The following is a 20,963-nucleotide window of genomic DNA, read 5'->3' on the forward strand; positions in this document are numbered from 1 at the left end:
CTCAAGACTGAATGTGGCCAAGGTAATATGGATACAAGTACATTTGCCAATTCAGGGCTGAACAGAAACGTCTCCCCTTGATCCTCCTGTTCTCCCTTCCCTCATTTACCATGTGGAAAGGTCAGGGGCCTCCAGGGGACCATGGCATTGCTGGATAAAAGAGGCCGGTACCCTCCCCACTAGCCTCGGCACACCCTCGCCACACTCACCCTGACTGTCACCCACGGGAGAAATTAATCTTATTGTGTGAGCCACTGAGAGGTAGGTACTGCTTGTTACAGCAATTAGTCTATCCTGAGTAAGTGAACAATTTTCAATCAAAGACCCTAGTGTCCCCTTCAGCTGCTCTCAGTCTTCACTGCATATTGGAGTCAAGTACCGAGCTCTTTAAAAATGCCAGTGGGTGGGCCAATAATCACAATTTTTAAAAGCTGTTTAAGGGGTTCTGAGCCATACTAAGGTTGAGAACCACTGCCAATTGTGGAGCTACATTGGCATTCCATCATGGTAAAGGTGGTGTCTTAATCCAGTATTTTTTCTATTTCATCATGGTCCATGTTAAACCTAAAACTATCAATTGAAGGCAAAATACACATTGCAAATCTGGAACCCTTGTAGCAAAAAAATCCCCCAAAGTATTTTCAATGGCTTCCAGTGAGTTCGTCCTTCAATTTCAAACAAATGTTAGCCTTCCCTGAGTTTAAATAAATATTCATCTGGCCAGAACACAGTGTTTGAAAAAAAATTAGTTTCCACCAAGGAACAACTGCCACAATCATGTAAAAATGAACATTAGTTTCATGGTGTAAGTTTACAAACATTGCTACCTCAATGCTATTTCAATTCCATGAACTAATAGCTGGGTTTTCAACAGTCGCCGATCTATACTGCTGAATATTTAATCACAAGACTGCCTAAGAGGTTATTTAAACACAACTTTTCCAGATGCTGCGGGGTAAGCAAAAATTATCATACGACTGAGATGACAAATTCATTGCTTTCTTTTCACTCTTTGCACTTATAATTCTTTTTCTTTTCTAATTACACTGGTTAGGAGATCTAATATGGTGCTGAGTGTTAACACTGAGAGTAAGCAACCTTGTCCTGCAGCTGCTTTGTTGGGAATGCTTTTAGTGTTTCACCACTAAATATAATGTCACATGTAGGTCTCTACCCAATATCCCAGATCAGTTTATATTCTATTTCTAATTTGCATGTAACATTTACCATAAATTATTATTAAAAATTAATATACTCTTCTGAGAGGATTATATGATCTTTCTTCTTTAAACCTTAAAAATAAAATTTCAGATCCTTAATCATCCTTCCATTCCAATTAATGCTATCTATAATAATAAAAGCATAATATGCTAATTGGACCAGACGTCCTTCCGGACGAAGCCGGGGCTGTGAGGGAAGCTGGTGATGGCAGCTGAGGGAAGGAAGGCCTACTCTTGTATGAATTTCGTGCATCGTGCCTCTAGCTTGTACATAATTACTTTTAAAACACTTTTAGATGAGCTCTTTTAGTCTTTGATGCTTCTACCTAAATTCTTTAAATGTACTTTATTAAACTTCCTTATTGTTTCTAATCTCCCACTTACCACATTTTTCATCTTCAATGCTGCTAGAATGATCTTTTTTTAAAATATATTTTTATTGATTTCAGAGAGGAAGGAGAGAGAGAGAGAGAGAGAGAGAGAGAGAGAGAGAGAGAGAGAGAGAAACATCAATGGTGAGAGAGAATCATTGATCTGCTCCTCCTGTACGCCCTCTACTAGGGATTGAGCCCACAACCCGAACTTATGTCCTGATCAGGAATCAAACTGTGATGTCCTGTTTCATGGGTTGATGCTCAACCACTGAGCCACACCAACTGGCTAAAATGATCTTAATAAAATAAGAATCTTATGTCCCTTCTGAATTCCCAACAGTGCTCCCCATGCTTAACTATACCAAAGGCCAACTGTTTAGTGTGTCAATCAAGACCCCGGACTGCCTCTTGCTTACCTGTTCAGGCCTCTTCATCCAGTGCTTATCTCCTATATCTCTACACCCCAGTCAACTGAGCCCCTGACCATTCATTAAACACCTCATGACTCTTTCATTTTGATCCTTTATTCATATGACTTGGAAGGCCTTTACTAATCCATGAGTCATGCAAACCATGTTCAAGCTTTCTGGCTCAGCCCTAGACTGTCTCTAAGAACCCTTTCCTGACATTTTAGGAGGAATTTTAACTACTAATTTCTGCCCATAGATATCACACAAACTCCACTGCAGCATCTGCTACCCCATGTAACTCCTACTGTTTTATCACCAAGTCAAAACCACATCTTATTCATCTTTGGATTGGCAATACCTGCACTAAGCATACTGACTAGCAAATCGCAAGCTTAAAAGTTGCCTGAGGAGTGGGCTCTGCAGATACGCTTTACAAGTCTGATGTGTAATCCATCCCTAAACACCTGTTGAGTGGTGCCTTGCTCATATATATATATATATATATATATATATTTGATGTTTTTACAGAGAGGAAGGGAGAGAGAGTTAGAAACATTGATGACAGAGAAACATCAACCAGCTGCCTTCTGCACACCTCCTACTGAGGATGTGCCCACAACCAAGGTACATGCTCCTGACCAGGATCGAACCTGGGACCCTTCAGTTCGCAGGCCGAAGCTCTATGCACTGAGCCAAACCGGTTAAGGCGGTGTCTTGCTCTTAATTCAATTTTATTCCTAATACTATTTTCTATCCATGAAAGTCATAGTTAGTCTGTTCATTCCTCAGAAAACACCTGGTATCCTGTGCATTGGCTACAGGGATAAAGCACTAATTTGAGTGAAGTTTGTCTTATACTCACAAATCTAGAGTTTCCTGTGTGATAAACTTAAAAAGAAATTAAGATTAAAGGCTCAGTTAAAACAAATTTTCTTTCATAATTAATTTGTGTGTGTGCACGTCTGTGTATATACATGCATGCGTGTTCATGTTTTGGAGTATTATCTCTTGGTCCCACACTTCATTAAACTATTTAAAATGCATCCCCTTATTTATTCATGTCAACAAAAGTAGGTAGTACATATTATTATCTTGCCTACAAACAACAAATAAGATAGCAGGGAGATTAGGTCACTTTTTCAAAGCAGTGAATCTAGGAATTGAAAACAGAGTTTTTAAATTAAAAGATGCAATAAAAATGCCATGAGTTTGCCAGGGAAAGCTGATTTGTTCAGGTTGTTTACAAATTAATGAAGTAGAGAACTTAAAATGCTAGCCAAGTTGATATATAAAGTAAAATACCGTAACCATTTTTTCACTATTAACCTGTCTGGGAGAATTCTAAACTTTATAATTCCATTTCCAAAAGATTCTTTATGTAGGGAGAAAACTTGTGACTTGTAACAAAAAATATATATATATATATTTTCTATTCATATTTTATATAGCAGCAGAATTTAATACAAAAAAAATAGACTGCCTTCCCAAATCTTCCTTTCTCTAGAAAAATAAAATAACTATAGCTCCTCTCGTTGATCACAAGATGCCCTGGGTCTTCGTTGAAAACGAAACTTGAAAATTTGTCACGCTGTGTTTACAGCAACTTCGCTGCGCCTCTCCTTGGTACCTGGTAGGCTTAGCTTTGTCCCCTAAGCAGTGGCACCCAACAAGTTGGCAAATAATCATTTTTAAATTAAAAGATTAAGTCCATTGAAAGCCTAATTATAAAAACTGGAAGAAAAAAAAGGAGTGCAAGTGATTTCTAGCTTAGTTCAGAAATGAACATGAGAAAAGGAGGCTTAATTAACTCCATGAAGCTGCTCTTCAGTGAAAGAACGTCTTCATTCTCCCCAGGAGATCAAACTCTTCTGTGGTTATATATTCACAGAGTAGAGAGACTTGCCTGAGGTGTCTAAACGACAGTGAGCCAGCAGCCAGTCAGCATCCGCGGCAGTCACTGAGAAAGGCAGTGGCTCTGGCAGTCCTGAGCTGTACTTCTAAGGATGCTGTGATCAGAGCGGAAATCTGACCTAAAAGTTGTCATGGCTGCCAAGATGCATGGAAAAGCTTTGGCAAGTGTTAGGAAGGATAGGACAACACCAACCGACACAGCAGCCCGAGTCCTTAAACTTTCAGGGCAGTGAAGAGCAGCAAAGCCAGCCTAACCAAGCCAGGAGCCCAACAGCCCAAGATGCCAGCCCATTGGCTGTCTGTCAACAATCAAGGACTAGATGCTTTTCATGCTAAACAGCCAATAAATAAACAATGAGCTACAGCCTCAGGGATGGAAGAAGAAAGCCAGTGACAAAGAAAACAGAAGGCTGCCGCTGGGGGAGAGCACATGGCTGCCTGGCCTAAGTGGTGAATAGTCTCAGTGTGCTTGCGCTGGGTGGCTCCTTCCTCTCTTTCACCTGAATACCCACTTGGACTGGTTGGTTTGCTAAAAGAGAAGAAGATAGCATTTGTTCTCGTTATCTCTCCCACTTCCTGCCTTTCAACCACATCAGTCGGGAAATCTGCTGACATCCCTATCGCTCTTTATCTGAAGTGCTACAACTGTATGATCCTGCAATAGAACCATTTTCTCAGTCCTCGTTTCAAGCCTCTCTCCCATCTATGCTGCAATAATCCAGACTCTTTGGGACAAAAGGCTAAGGGAGTCAAGAATATTTGCAAAGAGTGGTTGTCACCGCAGGCCATGACTGCGCAGGAAAGAAGTAATGATAGGTTGGAGTAGAAAGCAAGCAAGTGGGATGAGGTTCTAAGGGCTGTGAGGACAATGAGAGATTTAGAGTTGGTAACAGAGCGAAGGAACCGAAGGATACCATGCTGTGACGAGCAGAACCCAACTTGCTCACCACCAGGGCACTATCCACATTTTGTTCTACTGATTGGAACTCCTTGGTGCACATGTAATACAATGCGAATCATGCTCTCTGCCATGTTATTGGTGGTGTGAGTGTGAGTGGTTTTAATTCACACATTCAGTGGGAAAGGGGAAGGGGATTAAAAAGTACCAAAATAATTACATATTCAGAAAAATCTCACTTAATGACAAAACCAAGGGGTGAGCTACCAAAGCCCAGGTGAGGCAGAGGAGTGGAGGTGGAAAGAACTACTGTTGAAAGGGTTGCCCACATGGGCTGACAATGTTGGCAATATCTTGGGGAATACATAAGAGAACAACAGAGTCGACAAGGTGTTCTATAGACAAAAGAGAGTGAGCTGGAAGTGAGTCCATTGCAGAGGCCAATTAGAAAGCTGAATCCACAAGAAGGCTGAACATCAAAGAGGCACATTTAGATTAGGATGGGACCAATGCCCATTCCGGAAGTCATCAGAGTGGAAAACTCAGTAGCCTTCACATAAGAACTATGGGCGGGAAGCACTGCAGATGGTCCCTGAGTGGCCCACACTACAACCACCCACTGCCTGACCGTCGCACATGATCCGGCCTTCCTTCAAGGTTCTCATTCAGAAAACCTCCCTTGATGACTGTGGCCTCCACTGATCTCTTCCATTCCGGACCAATGATTTTAGCAATCATTTTACTTCATCTAGAACTCCATTATCAAATCTCATAAAATTCTCAAATAGTTTTCTGTATGTGAATTTTATATCTCCAATTAATACCCTTTTGCAGCAGAAATTAGAAGCAGGGTGTACATGTGATCGAGCCTTAAGAAATACTTGTTCAGTCAAATCGATATTAAAATCAGTTTTTAATATAGGTTTTTATTTTCTTAAATATTTTCAAACTTATTGTGGTGTAACTGACAAAATTTAAAGTATGTGACATGATTATATATGTATACTAGAGGCCAGGTGCACAAAATTCATGCGCAGGTGGGGTCCCTAGGCCTGGCTGGCAATCAGGGCCTATCGGAGCCTTCCGGCTGCTGGCCAGGGCCCTCCTTCATTCAGCACCATCCCCTGGTGGTCAGCACACATCATAGCAAGGGATCGAACTCCAGTCTCCCAGTTGAACTCCTGAGGGGACACTTTGCATATTAGCCTTTTATATATATAGATTCCATGAAATGATACAATTAAGTTAATTAACGCATCCATCATCTCACATAGTTACCTTTTTATTTTTTTATGATGAGAATGCTTAAGATCTACACTCCTAAACTGACAACAAAACAAAGAGGTAGCCAACCAGATGGGAGATATTTTCAAACAGTAGCTCTAACAAAGATTTAATTTCCAAAATACATAAAGAATTCATAAAACTCAACACCAAACAAACAATCCAATCAAAAAGTGGGCAGAAGACCAAAAAATACACCTCTCCCAAGAAGACATACCAACAGCCAATAGATATATGAAAATCACTGTCAATTAGGGAAATGCAAATCAAAACTATAATGAGATATCACCTCACACCTGTTAGAGTGGCCATTATCAACAAGATAAGCAATAACAAGTGTTGGAGAGGTTGTGGAGAAAAGGGAACCCTCATTCACTGCTGGTGGGAATGTAGACTGGTACAACCACTATGGAAAGCAGTCTGTGATTCCTCTAAAAATAGAGCTATCATACCACCCAGCAATCCCTCTCCTGGGTATGTACCCCAAAAACTCAAAATCACACATTTGCAAAGATATATGCACCCCTATATTCCCTGCAGCATTATTCATGGTGGCTAAGACATGAGCACAACCAAAGTGTCCTGTGATAGAGGACTGGATAAAGAAGATGTGGTACACATGCACAATGGAATACTACTCAGCCATAAGAAAGGATGAAATACTGCCATTTGCAACAACATGGATGAACCTTGAGAATTTATGCTAAGTGAAATAAGTCAGAGAAAGCTAAGAAGCATATGATTTCACTCATATGTGGGATATAACACTGAAACTCATGAACACAAACAGCAGTGTGGTGGTCTCCAGAGGGAAGGGGGTGGGGGGAGAAGGGGGTCCTAATGTGTGGTGACAGGAGAAGTTTTGACTTTGGGTGGTGGGCAATCTTGTAACCTAGAAACGCACACCTGAAACCTATGTGATCATGTTGACCAATGATCATGTTAAAATCAGTTTAATTTTAAAAATATCTGATATTTTAAAAATAGCAAGCATACACTACAGAGAGCTCATTTACCATGGGTGTGCAGGGCACCACAGGTACAACGATGATTTTAATATGACGCCATGAAATACATGTGTTTTCATCCATCTTTTCAAAAATAGTTTTACCTCTTGTGAGATGAGTATCAGTTTACATTTCTGTTTATTTAAACCAGGATGCATTTATCCTGTTATGTAAAAGGAAGTCCATTAAGATAATTGCTGTGAAATGAATGAAAGTAATTAATCACACTCATTTTTCTAGTGGTCTCCACTTCATCTCTACTAAGAAACCAATTACTTACAAATGGTGCACTTACATGAATAGCTGCTCTGGCTTTTTCCTCTCTGGGGACTTGGCACTGTGGATGCACTTTCTCACACACACGGGGGCTGGCAAGCCAACCTGCATTCTTCTTTGTAAATCTCTCTTCAGAAGGGGAAGAATGTGAAAACAGTGACAATAATGGATAACCTGACACACTGTCTCATCTACCTGGTACATCCTTGTCGTGAATTTTTGTGCTTTTTGTCCTATTTAATAAGAAAACCTGAAACAGGAATGCAGAAAACCCCCTTAGTATTCAACGTCCATTACCTGCACTTAGTTGACTTACTAAGTGCTCAGAAAGCACTTAAAACGGCACATGGCACATAGGAAGTACTACAGAAGTACCTGTGAAATACACAAAGTAAAAGTGCCTTGCGGTTCACTGGTACTTACCCCATGCTTTGGAGAACGCTAAGCTGCTGAAATCACGGGAATTTTTCCTGCAGGAAATACACTTAACCTGAGCTCATGAAGGCTCAAATCGAGGTCTGCATTTCCATGGACCGCGGGTAAGAAAAGGCGGGCCAAGCAGTAATAACAAGCATGATCAAATGGTCGGAGGTAAGAAAGGGTGAACCAATGCAATTGCTTGTGGGTGTGTTTGGTTTTTGGTTTTGTTTGGGTCTAACAAGCATGAGAGGATAGCAGGAAATGAAGTTGGAGAAGGCACATGGCGTGACCACAGGTGGTTCTGACCATCCCTGGGGGCAGTGTGGGAGGACCCTGGAAGAGGGAAGTGACTGGCTGAGGAGCCACCACTGAGGCCCAGGTGGGAGGGGTGAGGGGCCAAGAAAAGCAGCTGCACCCACATAGGATCAATCCATGGGGACGCAGACGAGAAGTGATGTTATGACATGAGGTCAGCCGGCCAGGGATACCCGAGTCATCAAGAAAAACAAAGAGGAGGTAGAGGGCACGGAAGGGGAGAGAGACCCAGTTAGGTCTGGGAGGGATGAATTCACTTTTGAACACACTGAGGTTGAGGATGAGAGACGTGGCTAGGTGGAGACAGCTGAGTAGAGCAATAAGAATTTGGGAATTATGGACACATAAATAATACCTGAAACCACCAGGCTGCGAGTCAGTAGTAATTTTCAAGGGGAGAGTTTCGGGAAACTCTACAGAACACCCATGGATGTGACTGACAGGTGAGGACGGAGAAGGCAACTAGGAGACTTAGTAAGTACAACAGGGAGAGTAACAGCACTCCCAGGACGCAGCTCTTGGTAACATTTCGTACAGCCGGGAACTGGATGAGAAATTGAAGGCAACATAGTAGAGATACAGGCAAAGGCTAACAGTTATCGGGGGTCCTCAGAGGGCTGGTGGAGAGAGGCATTCTGGGACAGCTGCTTCTGAAAGCAGCGCCAGGCGTCCTGCCTGATGCCAGTGGCCTACATGTGAACACAACCAGCTCCCCCGCCCCAGCCCCAGCCTCTGAGCCTGAGATCCAGGACGTCGTATTAACATATTTTCTTAGTTATTGCAATTAGACACTAACATGAGGGTTTCTAGAACAAGAAGTTTCATAGAAACAACAAGAGATGTTTATTTTGCTATTATATACTCTTTGTATGTCTTATACATTGTGGAGTGAGTAGTGACTATTTTGACAAGTTATCTTTGTTTTTAAAAATGTATTATTATTGATTTCCGAGAGGAAGGGAGAGGGAGAGAGAGATAGAAACATCAATGATGACAGAGAACCATTGACTGGCTGCCTCCTGCACGCCTCACACTGGGCATCAAGCCTGCAACCTGGGCATGTGCCCTGACAGGGAATCGAACCCTGACCTCCTGGTTCATAGGTCGATGGTCAACCACTGAGCCATGCCGGCTAGGCTTGACGAGTTATCTTAACAAAATGAAGAAGCTGTTTTAACTGCATGTCAAGTGACCTTCGGACTCCTCAGGCATTATTCAGCGATGTTGGTTATGTGGGTCAGCCCTTATTTCTTGTGGAGGCTTTGTTTGCTGAACGAGAGTAGTGTGCATGGAGCATACAGCTTCACATTACCCTAATTTCCTCATCTCTTGTCAAACAGTTGAAAATAGAATGACCTCAAACCAATGAAGTTGAAATTGTCAGAATCTAATTCTTTTTAAGGCCTCTAAGTTTCTAGGTTGAAACTAATTCTGTCCTTGAGTTTAAACCCATCTCATTTATCCCAATTTTTCTTTGTTCTTAAGTTGTCTAGGAGAAAGACCTATATTTTTGTAATCGTAAATGACAGCTCTGACCCTTTCCAGTTAAAAACAATAAAATGAGATTTAGATTTAAAGGTTTGTTAAGTTGAAATCTTACATATTTAATTTAGAAACATATCTTGCAAAAAAAGTACAGTTAAGTACAGTTAAGCCTAGACTTACTTTAAGTTGATATAATACCAATTCAAATTATGTATTTTGTGCAAGTAGCACACACGTGAAAAATAAAGCCAGCTGCTAAACAGTTCACCTCAAAGCATTTAGTTTTTTGTGACAAAGGGATAGTGAATAAAGGATTTATACCAGGCGTCCTCAAACTACGGCCCGCGGGCCACATGCGGGTGTTTCTGCCATTTTGTTTTTTTACTTCAAAATAAGATATGTGCAGTGTGCATAGGAATTTGTTCATAGTTTTTTTTTAAACTATAGTCCGGCCCTCCAACAGTCTGAGGGACAGTGAACTAGCCCCCTGTTTAAAAAGTTTGAGGACCCCAGATTTATACCAATTGACTTATATTACAATTTGTGATACAAACTCAATTATAAATAAAATAATCAGTAATTTGAAATAGCCTTAGAAACATCAACCTAAATTAAAGTAAGAAAGATTAGCTGGTGGTATTTGACATAGTTGTGAGTGGTGTTTCCCCAGCATTCTACTGACACATTTCCACCCAGGTATCAATGTGCACACTCAAATGTTTTACGTGACATTTTAGTGTGACTATCTAGGTTTCTTCAGATTTCTAATTAAAGGTTCAGCCCTTTATCATATGTGTTTCATAAAACTTATATCAAGTTTTCAGTTGTAAACCTGATGATGTCTATTTGTGAAGTGCGCATACCAGACATTTCTTGAAGGACAAGCATGTCAAACTCAAGACCCTCGGGCCACTTGTGGCCCACAACGAATATTTTTGCGGCCCAGCCAATATAATGGTATGTAAAAAATGTTTTAATAAAAATTCATAACTTAATTTTTACAATACCCTGTTATACATAATTATTAATTATGTACTACAACATATGCTGATGACCGATTACTATAATCATGTTGCATTCATTTCCCTTACACGCCTTACGTGCAGGCGCACCATTTCTCTCCACTAATACCAGCAGCAAATATTTTAGCAGCCGATGGCCACGTCATTAGTCTTGGACTGATTTGTTTGGTGTGCACGACAGGAAATATTGTGCTTTTGGAGAACAAGAAAAATAGGTTTATTTGCTTTACGCTTATTAATTTGTGCAGTTATTCTGTGTCTGGTAAGTTAATGTTCAAGAAAAAAACATTAATTTTATTAAAATGTTCTATTATTTTATGTGAATGATTACTCATTTATTTCAGCCCTTTGTATTCAGCATGTCTCTATCGAAATAAACCTACGTTTCTATGAAAATTGAAGCTTTTGTGTTTTTTTGCGGTCCACATGAACTTAAACCTTGTTATTTGGCCCGTGTTAGCCTTTGAGTTTGACATGCTTGCTGTAGGAATAAGATCCATTTGTTGGCTACCTCAATTCTTTCTCTTTGAACAAGTATGCTACTCCCCACATCAAGAGAGGGGTCACATGACTGCTTGGAATGCTTTTTATGACCATCAATCATCCTAGTAGAAGTGAAAGCCTTAAGATGTCTAGAGCAGGAGAATCCTTGCAGCTTCTGCTTGGGTCTCTTGCAACACTTGTTCTAGGAATGTTCTCAGCCACCCCTCTGTGAAAGGCCCAGCCCCCTTAGAGATGGCTCCAACTGGACTTCCAGCCAATAGCCAGCACCGACTGCCAGCGAGATGCGGGAGTTATCGTCAACAACCAGCCCGAACAAGTCTTCAGGCGGCCGAGTAACCAGTAGACATTGGATGGCAAAGGCTCACCTCAAATGAGAACTGCTCAACAGTCAGCCCACAGAACCGTGAAAGATAATAGAAACTGATGTTTAAATTCACTGTTTTGGGGGACAGTTATTACACAGTAAAGACAATCAGAACATTAGTTTATCTTTCTCTGCTCAAGTTCAGACTGTCAGACTTTTATAATATTCTCGGGAATGACCCTTAAAAATTTTACCTAGTAGTCTAACATCATTAAAATGTTCTTGATTCGCTTCATGGAAACAGCTCAACCTTATCTGCTTTACATGCTTTTTCCTCTAATTGTTATTGAATCAAGATCTGAGCTACATAAATTTACAGAATCTTTCCCAACCCCCTCCTCAACCAGAAAAGGAAACAGGATCCCCAAGATTAACAGAACCCACCCAAAGACATAAGGGATTATCATCTACTCCTGCTTCAAATCTTGGCTCTTTGTACTTTGTTCATATCTGTCACTTGGGGGTCAAATTTTCCTGGAAAATGTATAAGTTCAAGATAATACCATGTCTCCTTATTATTTCCCTAAGTTAGCAAATAATTTTACAGATCCCTAACCAAATTAATTTTTACTAAAATTGAATGACAGCAAAATGTTTCTGCCTGAATTTCTTCTCTTGTCAAGTTTATGGACTCCTAGAATGTTAAAGATATCACATTTAGTCATATCATGTGGTCGATTCTCCTCTTCCTACAAACAGTGTTTATCTTTTCTCTCCCTACCCCTCAACCAGCACCCCCCACTCATGCTTTCAAACAGGTAATTCATTATGTGGATTATGATGTTTCTGAAGGTTGGTAACCCTCAAATCTTATTTTCCTCTTGTTCTTGTGCTCTGATTAAATTCTCATTATGTATTTCTAACCCACTCAACATTTGTGTTCAGATATCTAGCCATCACCTCTTAATTAACATTTTAAAAATAAAATGGATTTTCAGCCCAAAGCGTCCAGAAAATAAACCATCTGGTTTTTCCTTTAAATATTCTATCAAGGGACTGACTATTTCCCAATATTCAAGGTTTCAAATTCCCAGAGAGTCTCTCTTGTTCATGCTCCTCTGTCGATTGCCTAATTTTATAGGTTTTCTTTTTTTAATATAAGAACTATCTTTCCTCCATCTTGTTCTCTCTATTTCCATGGTTACCGCCATTCCACTCTGACTGGGCTTGACATCGATCCTATTATCCAGATGATTATCACAACTGGCTCTACCCTCTCCAGTTTATCCTTTGTCTTTAAAACACTGCTCAACTTACCTTCCTTAAACACCAATTCCATTATAATTATTCCCTACTCCCTAACCTCCCATGGCTCCCTGTTTCCTGCCGGGTAAATTCTAGCTGCTTGTTTTTAAAAGCTCTTCAGAATCAAGTCCCACCCAGCCAGCCCAGGTCCATGTCCCCTGCTCCTCAAATTCACTTCCTTCCTGCTTTGAGGAGGGGCCCACGATTCTATCCAGACCACCTCTTCACTTCCCAAGTCCTCACATCCCTCCAAACCAGGTTCAATACCGTTCCCTTCATGAACCCTTTCCTGTAATATCTGTGGAGCTAAATAATGGTCAACATTATTTTTTTAATATATTTGTATTGATTTCAGAGAGGAAAGGAGAGGGAGAGAGAGAGAGAAACATCAGTGATGAGACAGAATCATTGACTGGCTGCCTCCTGCATGTCCCCCATGGGAGATGGAGCCCGCAACCCAGGCATATGCCCAGACCGGGAACTGAACTGTGACCTCCTGGTTCATAGGTCGATACTCAACCACTGAGCCACGCTGGCTGGGCTTCATTATTTTATTATTATTATTATTATTATTATTATTATTTTATATTTTTATTGATTTTTTACAGAGAGGAAGGGAGAAGGATAGAGAGTTAGAAACATTGATGAAAGAGAAACATCAATCAGCTGCCTTCTGCACACCTCCTACTGGGGATGTGCCCGAAACCAGGGTACATGCCCTTGACCAGAATCGAACCTGGGACCTTTCAGTCCGCAGGCCGACGCTCTATCCACTGAGCCAAACCGGTTAGGGCAAGAGTTTCATTATTTTTAAAATAAAACAAAGATCAGCCAGTGACCTATCGTACTAGGGCCTGAGAGTCCACAATCAGAGAGCCGGCGGGTGAAACTGAATCTTGCAACTAAATGTAAACACTCCTAGCAAAGAACCAGTCCTGCATATTGAGTATGGAATACTGCAGCATACCTTCTCTGGAGAGCACAATTTTGGGGTGGAGGGAACCCTGTTGCATTCTTAGATAAGTGGAGGAAAGAAACAAAAAGAAAATGGAGAAAGCATGAGATGCCAACATCTCAATTTGCTTACTTTGCAAATAACTTTTCTTTTGAGAATTAGCCTTGTGCATTATGGATATGATAGTATCAATTATTCAGAATACCTGATGAATCAACTCCTCTCACTCTTCCACAATGCTAGAGTGTGGATTTCTTTTTCTGAGTCAAACAGGAACTGATGCTGTATTCACCCCAGAGCACCACCTACCCGTCTTTAAATGATGAATTTCAGTTGCTGTGACACCAGAAAAGATGGAGTCAACCTGCTGGCACAGTTGGCCATTTGCCTACCCTGTTTCCTCCCCTTATCTTAGCAATTTGTCCTCTGATGCTGAGTCCTCATCCTCCACCACCACCAAATGCAAGAAGTTCCAAGTAATGAAGTTCTGTGTTTTTGACAAGTAAATTTAAAAAGGAGGACAAAGATGACTTTAGGTGACCCACTGTTTTCTCTCTCGTTTCTGGACATATTTCCTTCCTTCCTTCTGCCATTGGCCCATCTGCCTGTTGGCTCTTCCTGCTCCCGGGCTGTGCGCCTGGGCCACTGTGTGAGTCCCAGCTTCAGGCTCGCCTTCTCTGGTGCATTCTTGTTCTTTCCCCACCTCCCTCACCTCTGGGTTCTCACCTGCTTCCCAGACCCACGCTCCCCTCCCAGCCAGCTGACACCAACAGGAGTTTTTAGTGACTTAACTATAATGGACAGCGTGGCCTCCCCTCCTGGTGGGAGAAGGAACCCATGATATGGAGGCAGCGGTCAGATTACAGATAGGAGAGAAAACGTAACAGTTCAAAACCAAGCCCAGGATTACCACAAGAGCTCAGGCGTTCACTCCACCTCCTCCCCACAGTAATACCTTCCGGGAACGTGGGGTCATGGGAAATTTATCCCAGGGCATGGAAGTAAAATCCAGACTAACTGTTTTATTATAGTTTGGAGATGCAAGCTAGAGAAAGAATGAACTCTCAAATCAGGAGTGCCTTCACTCTGGGCAGAGAATCCACACAAGCTTTAGGTTACAAGGTAAGAAAAATGCCATCCTTTCCAAACAGTTTATGTTGGATCCAAATATCATCTTAATGCACTTAATAAAGTAAATAAATAGATTACACTCTATCACTTTGGATTTCCATTTAGGAGAGCTTTTTCCTGCAGAGTGTTATACTACCCAGAGTTTATAATCCCATATACAAGGGAAGGAAGGAAGGAAGGAAGGAAGAAGGGAGGCAGGCAGGGAGGGAGGGAGGGAGGGAGGGAGGGAGGGAGGGAGGGAGGGAAGGAAGGAAGGGAGAGGGAAGGAAGGAAGGAAGGAAGGAAGGAAGGAAGGAAGGAAGGGAGGGAGGGAGGGAGGGAGGGAGGGAAGGAAGGAAGGGAGAGGGAAGGAAGGAAGGAAGGAAGGAAGGAAGGAAGGAAGGGAGGGAGGGAGGGAGGGAGGGAGGGAGGGAGGGAGGGAGGAAGGAAGGAAGGAAGGAAGGAAGGAAGGAAGGAAGGAAGGAAGGGAGGGAGGGAGGGAGGGAGGGAGGGAGGGAGGGAGGGAGGAAGGAAGGAAGGAAGGAAGGAAGGAAGGAAGGAAGGAAGGAAGGAAGGAAGGAAGGGAGGAAGGAAGGAAGGGAGGAAGGGAGGAAGGGAGGAAAGGAGGAAGGAAGGAAGGAGGAGAAGGAGGGAGTGGGGGAGGGAAGGAAGGAGGGAAGGAGGGAAAGGAAGGAGAGAGGGGGAAGGAGGAGAAGGAGGGAGGGGGAGGGAGGGGGAGGGAGGGGGAGTGAGGGAAGGAAGGAAGGAAGAAGGAAAGGGAAGGAAGAGGGAAGGAAGGAGGGCAGGCCTGAAGTACATTCCCCTGCACTTGGGGAAGTGTGCTGTCACATATCTTTAACTTGAAAACACTCCCATTTCAGAAACTTTTAGAGACAGGCCATTCTGGAGACCATTGGCCACACTGTTTTCTTCAAAGGCCCTGAGCGCGGGTCTCTCTGAGTCTCCCAGGTCAGGGAGGGGTGTCCCCCAGGTCAGGGAGGGGTGTCCCCCAGGTCAGGCAGGGGCGGCCGTGAGTGTCGGGGCCACCTTACCGCACAGGCAGCCCCGCCCGCAGCGCCCTGTCTCCCTTCCACGTGGGCCTGTCCATCCCCAAGGGACCAGCGGTCCGCACCCTCTGGCCCAGCCTGTGGACCGAGGGGTTCCTACCCGCACATCCGGGGTCCCGGCCTCTTTCCTCGGGAGGGAACCCCCTGAACAAAGGGCGGGGAGGGGCGGGGGCGCGGGGAGAAAGGGTGAGCCGCCTGGAGACGGGCAGGCGCCCAGCGGGGAGCTCAGCTCACTGGAAGCCACTGGGGTCCCAACCACCGGCAGGTCCTGACCCCTCTCCGCCGCCCTCCCTCCCGCCCTCCCGGGGACGCCCTCCCGCCCCTGGGACCCCCCCCCCCCCCCCCCCACACACACACACACACACACGCCCGGCTGCTCCCAGCGCCGCCCCAAGTCCCGGAGCGGGCGCTCCAGAAGCTCGAGCAGCGCCTGCGGGACCTGAGCCGGTCCGGAGGGACCCATCGCCTTGGGGCGCAGCTCCGAGCCTCCGAGCCCCGGCAGCCCTTCCGAGCGGGGCTGGCAGTGCCCCCTCCCCGCCCCGGGCGCCCCCCGAACGCACACCCAGTGCCCCCTCCCCGCCCCGGGCGCCCCCGAACGCACACCCAGTGCCCCCTCCCCGCCCCGCCTGCTCCCGCCACGGACGGCAGCAGGGCCGGTCCCAGGTCCACTCCGCCCGCCCCGCCCTCTCCCTCAGCGGCCCGCGCCCAGCGCTCACCCATGGCCGGTCCCGTCCTCGGTCCTTCCCGGAGCGCAGCCCCCGGCCGGCAAGTTCTCCAAGTGGCTCTCCCTCCGCTCCGGGCAGAGTGACAGCCCGGCCCCTCCCAGCAGCGCGGTTCCTGCACCCGCCCTCCCCTCCCCACCTGCCCCTCCGGCCGCGGGTCCCTCTCCTTCCGCTGTCCTCCTCCACCGCCCCCCGCCCCGCTGCCCCACCGCCCCCCGCCGCGCCCCTTCACTCCCAGGGAGCCACGTGCAAAGGCCTCCGCCTTAAAGACTAAAAACACTTCACGCACACTCACATACACACTCACACACACTCACACACACTTCACATACACTCACACACACACACACTCACACAGATACACACTCACACAGATACACACTCACACACACTTCACATACACTCACACACTCCACACACTCACACACACTCACAGATACACACTCACACACACACACTCACACACACTCACACACACCACACACACTCGCATACACATGCACACACTCACACACTCACCACACACACTCGCATACACATGCACACACTCACACACTAACACACTCACACACACACTCACACACACTCACACACTCACACACACTCACACAGACACACACTCACACAGATACACACACACACTCACACACTCACACTCACCACACACACACTCGCATACACATGCACACACTCACACACTCACACACACACACACACACACACACACACTCACAGTCTCAGCTAAGAAGGACCTGGTGGCCAGAAAACAATCCTTACCTGGAGACCAGGGGAAGATATTCCAGGACAGACTGGTCTGCTATGTAGATTTCACAGTCCTTGAAATCTTAAGTGTACCGTTTTCCCCTTAATAACAATGATAAGAATATGAATAAAGAGAAGAGGAAGAGAAAATTCTCCCGTTAATTTACACCATGCCTCTCTCGGTTCTTCTATGTGAAATCTATTTCCCTGTAGCCTGGCCAGGCTGTGAAGGCCTGGAAGACACACACACACACACACACACACACACACACACACGCCCTAATATGCAGCAGCCACTTGCAGAACAGGTGACTCAAGGCAAGTGTCATCGGTGGCCCCGTGGAACACGGGGCTCCTCAGTGGGAGCAATGGCTTGTGATCCACTGGGACTCAGTTTCCTAATCTGAAAAGTGAAGGATCTGGAAAAAGTAATCTTGAAGGTCCCTCCGAGCTAAAAAGAATTATATAATTCTGCGGTTACTGGCCTAGCTCTTTCCAGATCCACACGGAAGAAGTTACTTCAGTAAGTCGGTCCCAAAGTATCTGCCGCTTCTTCGTCACACACAGCAAGCGGCGGAATTAAGTGGACGTGATTGTTGACCTAGAGGAAATGGCCATGGAATGGAGAAGACATGATATGAAAGATAATTCAGAATATGTTGGGCAGCCCTGGCTGGTTTGGCTCAGTGGATAGAGCGTCGGCCTGTGGACAGAAGGGTCCCGGGTTCGATTCTGGTCAAGGGCACGTACCTCAGTTGCAGGCTCCTCCCCGGCCTGGGCCCTGGTCAGGGCTAGTGCAGGAGGCAACCAATCCATGTGTTTCTCTCACATCAATGTTTCTCTCTGTCTTTCCCTCTCTCTAAAAATCAGTGGAAAAATATCCTTGGGCGACGATTAAAAAATAAAAACACTATGTTGGGCAGAAAGAGATGACTAAATGCAGAGCACATCATTAACCTTTTGCACTCGGATGTTGAGTGTGACTCGACACGGTTAGCATCGGTAGCAGCTCGTATGTCGAGCCACACTCGACACGTAGTTTCACCGCGGGAGGAAGGGGGATTTTTGTCTATTTTTCCAGTATCTTTTCTTGTTTTCATTAGCATGAAAGAACAAGTAAAATGTAAATGCCGTCTCAACTGATGCCAAAAAAGAAAAAATGAAAAACCGGTAACGCATGTGAAATTTATTAGGAAACTAGTACATGATCTTGTTGGACAATTCAGAGATGGTACACTAACTTCCAGGGGTAGATTATTATCCACTAACTTAGAGCAACGTTTAGATGGAAAGCTCCATATAATCACACCTCACCCTAACAAAAAACACAAAGATTGTGTTGTTTGTTCTAACAGAAAAATCAAAGGAGGAAGAAGAGAGACGATTTATATTTGCGAAATACGTGAATGTAAACCAGGTCTTCATGTGGGTGAATGTTTCAAAAAATATCACACCACGAAAAATTATAGAGATTAAAATTACTCTTTGAATGTATCAATAATTTGAAATATAAAAAATCCAAATAAGTAAGTTTGTATGAAAAGAAACTCCAGTTTTTTATTCTACTGCTGCGCTTTGTAAAATCTGGGGTATTTAAAAACTTAAATCCCGAGTAGAATAAAGGAATCGAGAAAAAAGCAAGCGAGTGCAAAGGGTTAAAGGGACACAAACTCATTTACGGGGCTCTTTCTCCCATAAGGGAAGAGGGCACTCCTGGAAGGGCCATTGTAAGTGCACCTCAGCTCAGTGGGAACAGGAAGTCATTCTGTGTGAGGCAGTGGGAGGGGGCGCCATTCAGACCTGCATCACCGCTCTGGAAATCGATGAGCAGGAACCGAGGCTGCAGCAAGCATCACACTGACACACGGGTTCACAGAGACAGACGACGCATGTTTGGAGACGAATGTACAAGCACGGCTTTGGGGTCACCGCAGACAACTCACCACTTACTTCCTGAGGATCTATTCAAGATGTTGTAATTCTACAAATTACATGAAATAATGATAATAACATAAAGTCAGTGCAACTTACTGTCAGGAATTGTTCTAAGGGCTTTATATTAACTCGTATAATTCTCACAACAAACTTACAGGGAGAAACTGTTACTCCCACTTTATAACTGTGGAAACTGAGCCACTAGGAAGTAATGCACTCGCCCGTTCGCAAAGGTGATAAACAGGAAGGTGAGACTCCCGCCCAGGCAGAGTGCTCCAGAGTGCATGACCTTATCCGTTCACCACGCTCCTTCCTTGGATCTGTGTGTTCTCACGTACTTGGGGAAGAGGTGGTATTGTCAGCGTTAACTATAATCATAAATATTTAAGACACCCCCAGTGACTTATAAGAATTTTGGAAAACACTAAAGATATAACTGATGATACACTGCCATCTAATAATAAAAATCATGATGCCATCTCTCTTTTGGTTGGTTATAAGGGAATATATCACAATTCTGATGTTTAAGTAATCTATCTCACAGTGACCATATAAATGGCCGTCAATATCTTGGATCTGCGGGATAGAGAAGCCATTATCTCACCTGAGATTTAACAAATTATATAATTTTACATGGGATTTCATAAACATGGCAATTAATTCATAGCCTCAATTAATATATTTTATTCATAATGCCAATGCTCTTGTATTTCTGCTTTCTCATCCTGTCACTTAATTGTCCATCAAGTCCTAAAATTCTGCCTTCAAACCATCCCCCAACCTCATTGCCTGCCCCACCTCGTGACCCACTCTGCACAAGTCCTGTGGGGATATGACTAGCAATTCCTTTTTTAGAATATGGAGGTTCTTACCATTGAGGCTTTCACTAAATTCTGAGATCAGTGGGAAAGTTTCATTACAGATTCTATTGCAAACTAAAAAAGGTTTGATCTAGGCATAGAGTGACTGTGGGTCATTGGTTGAGCATTCTCTGTCTTAGTCAGATGTCATTCCAACATCACCAATGGTTTGACTCACTGAGGGAGAATGTAGTATGAAAAGAAAACCAACAGTTGGGAAATGGGTGACAAAAGCATGTAATAACTGTGGGTAAAGGGGGTCTACAAATAGGAGCACAAGAGAATGTTCTTAGGCTAAGAACGATCCCAGAGAAAGTCCTGGAAGGACAATTTCAAGGAGGAGGCACGGATTAGGTCAGCTGGATTAGATACCACAGACAGAGCCAATATGGTGAGGACTGAAAAGCTTCCTTTGGATTTGGCAGTTGTGAGATCACTGGTGAACTACGAGTGTTGCTTTGAAACCTAGGCAGTTGGGAGCTCTCCGGATGAGCCTGAAACCAGCCGCTGGACCTACCGAGGGCAGGGGAAGGTCTAAGAAAGAGGCAACCACTCCGGGGAAGTGGCAGTTACGATAAGCAAGGACATTTACCTATGATGTTTGTCTTGGGCGCTGCAACACAAGTAGACTCCCACACCTACCCACCACACATGACAACGCATTGCCCTCTCGAGGCTGTGTCCTTGAAGCGGTTCCTGGCACAGTGGGCTAGAGGTGCATTCCCAGGACAGGGGAGGGGATGAGGGGCCTCTGATTGTCCAGGTCCAGCTCACAGGTTAACTGGCAGTCACGTCCTCTGCATGACCTCCTCCAACA

At 44.2% G+C, this 20,963-nt stretch overlaps 1 protein-coding gene across 3 annotated transcripts in view; it reads right to left on the bottom strand.

The window, feature by feature from the left end:
• The window catches only part of GPM6A (glycoprotein M6A), a 184,127-nt gene extending 167,442 nt beyond the window's left edge, over positions 1-16,685 (bottom strand). The window contains exon 1 of one of the 3 annotated variants that reach the window (XM_079779073.1): positions 16,584-16,685. In XM_079779073.1, coding sequence (XP_079635199.1) covers positions 16,584-16,587 — 4 coding nt within the window. In that variant the 5' untranslated portion in view covers positions 16,588-16,685. Of the gene's footprint in view, positions 1-15,967; positions 15,988-16,583 lie in introns of those variants that run through there. The other 2 variants (XM_079779071.1, XM_079779072.1) reach the window with 2 other exon arrangements.
• Between the last annotated feature and the right edge of the window lie 4,278 nt (positions 16,686-20,963).

This window comes from Cnephaeus nilssonii (genome assembly GCF_951640355.1).
Source record: "Cnephaeus nilssonii genome assembly, chromosome: 8".
NCBI classification, from domain to species: Eukaryota; Metazoa; Chordata; class Mammalia; order Chiroptera; family Vespertilionidae; genus Cnephaeus; species Cnephaeus nilssonii.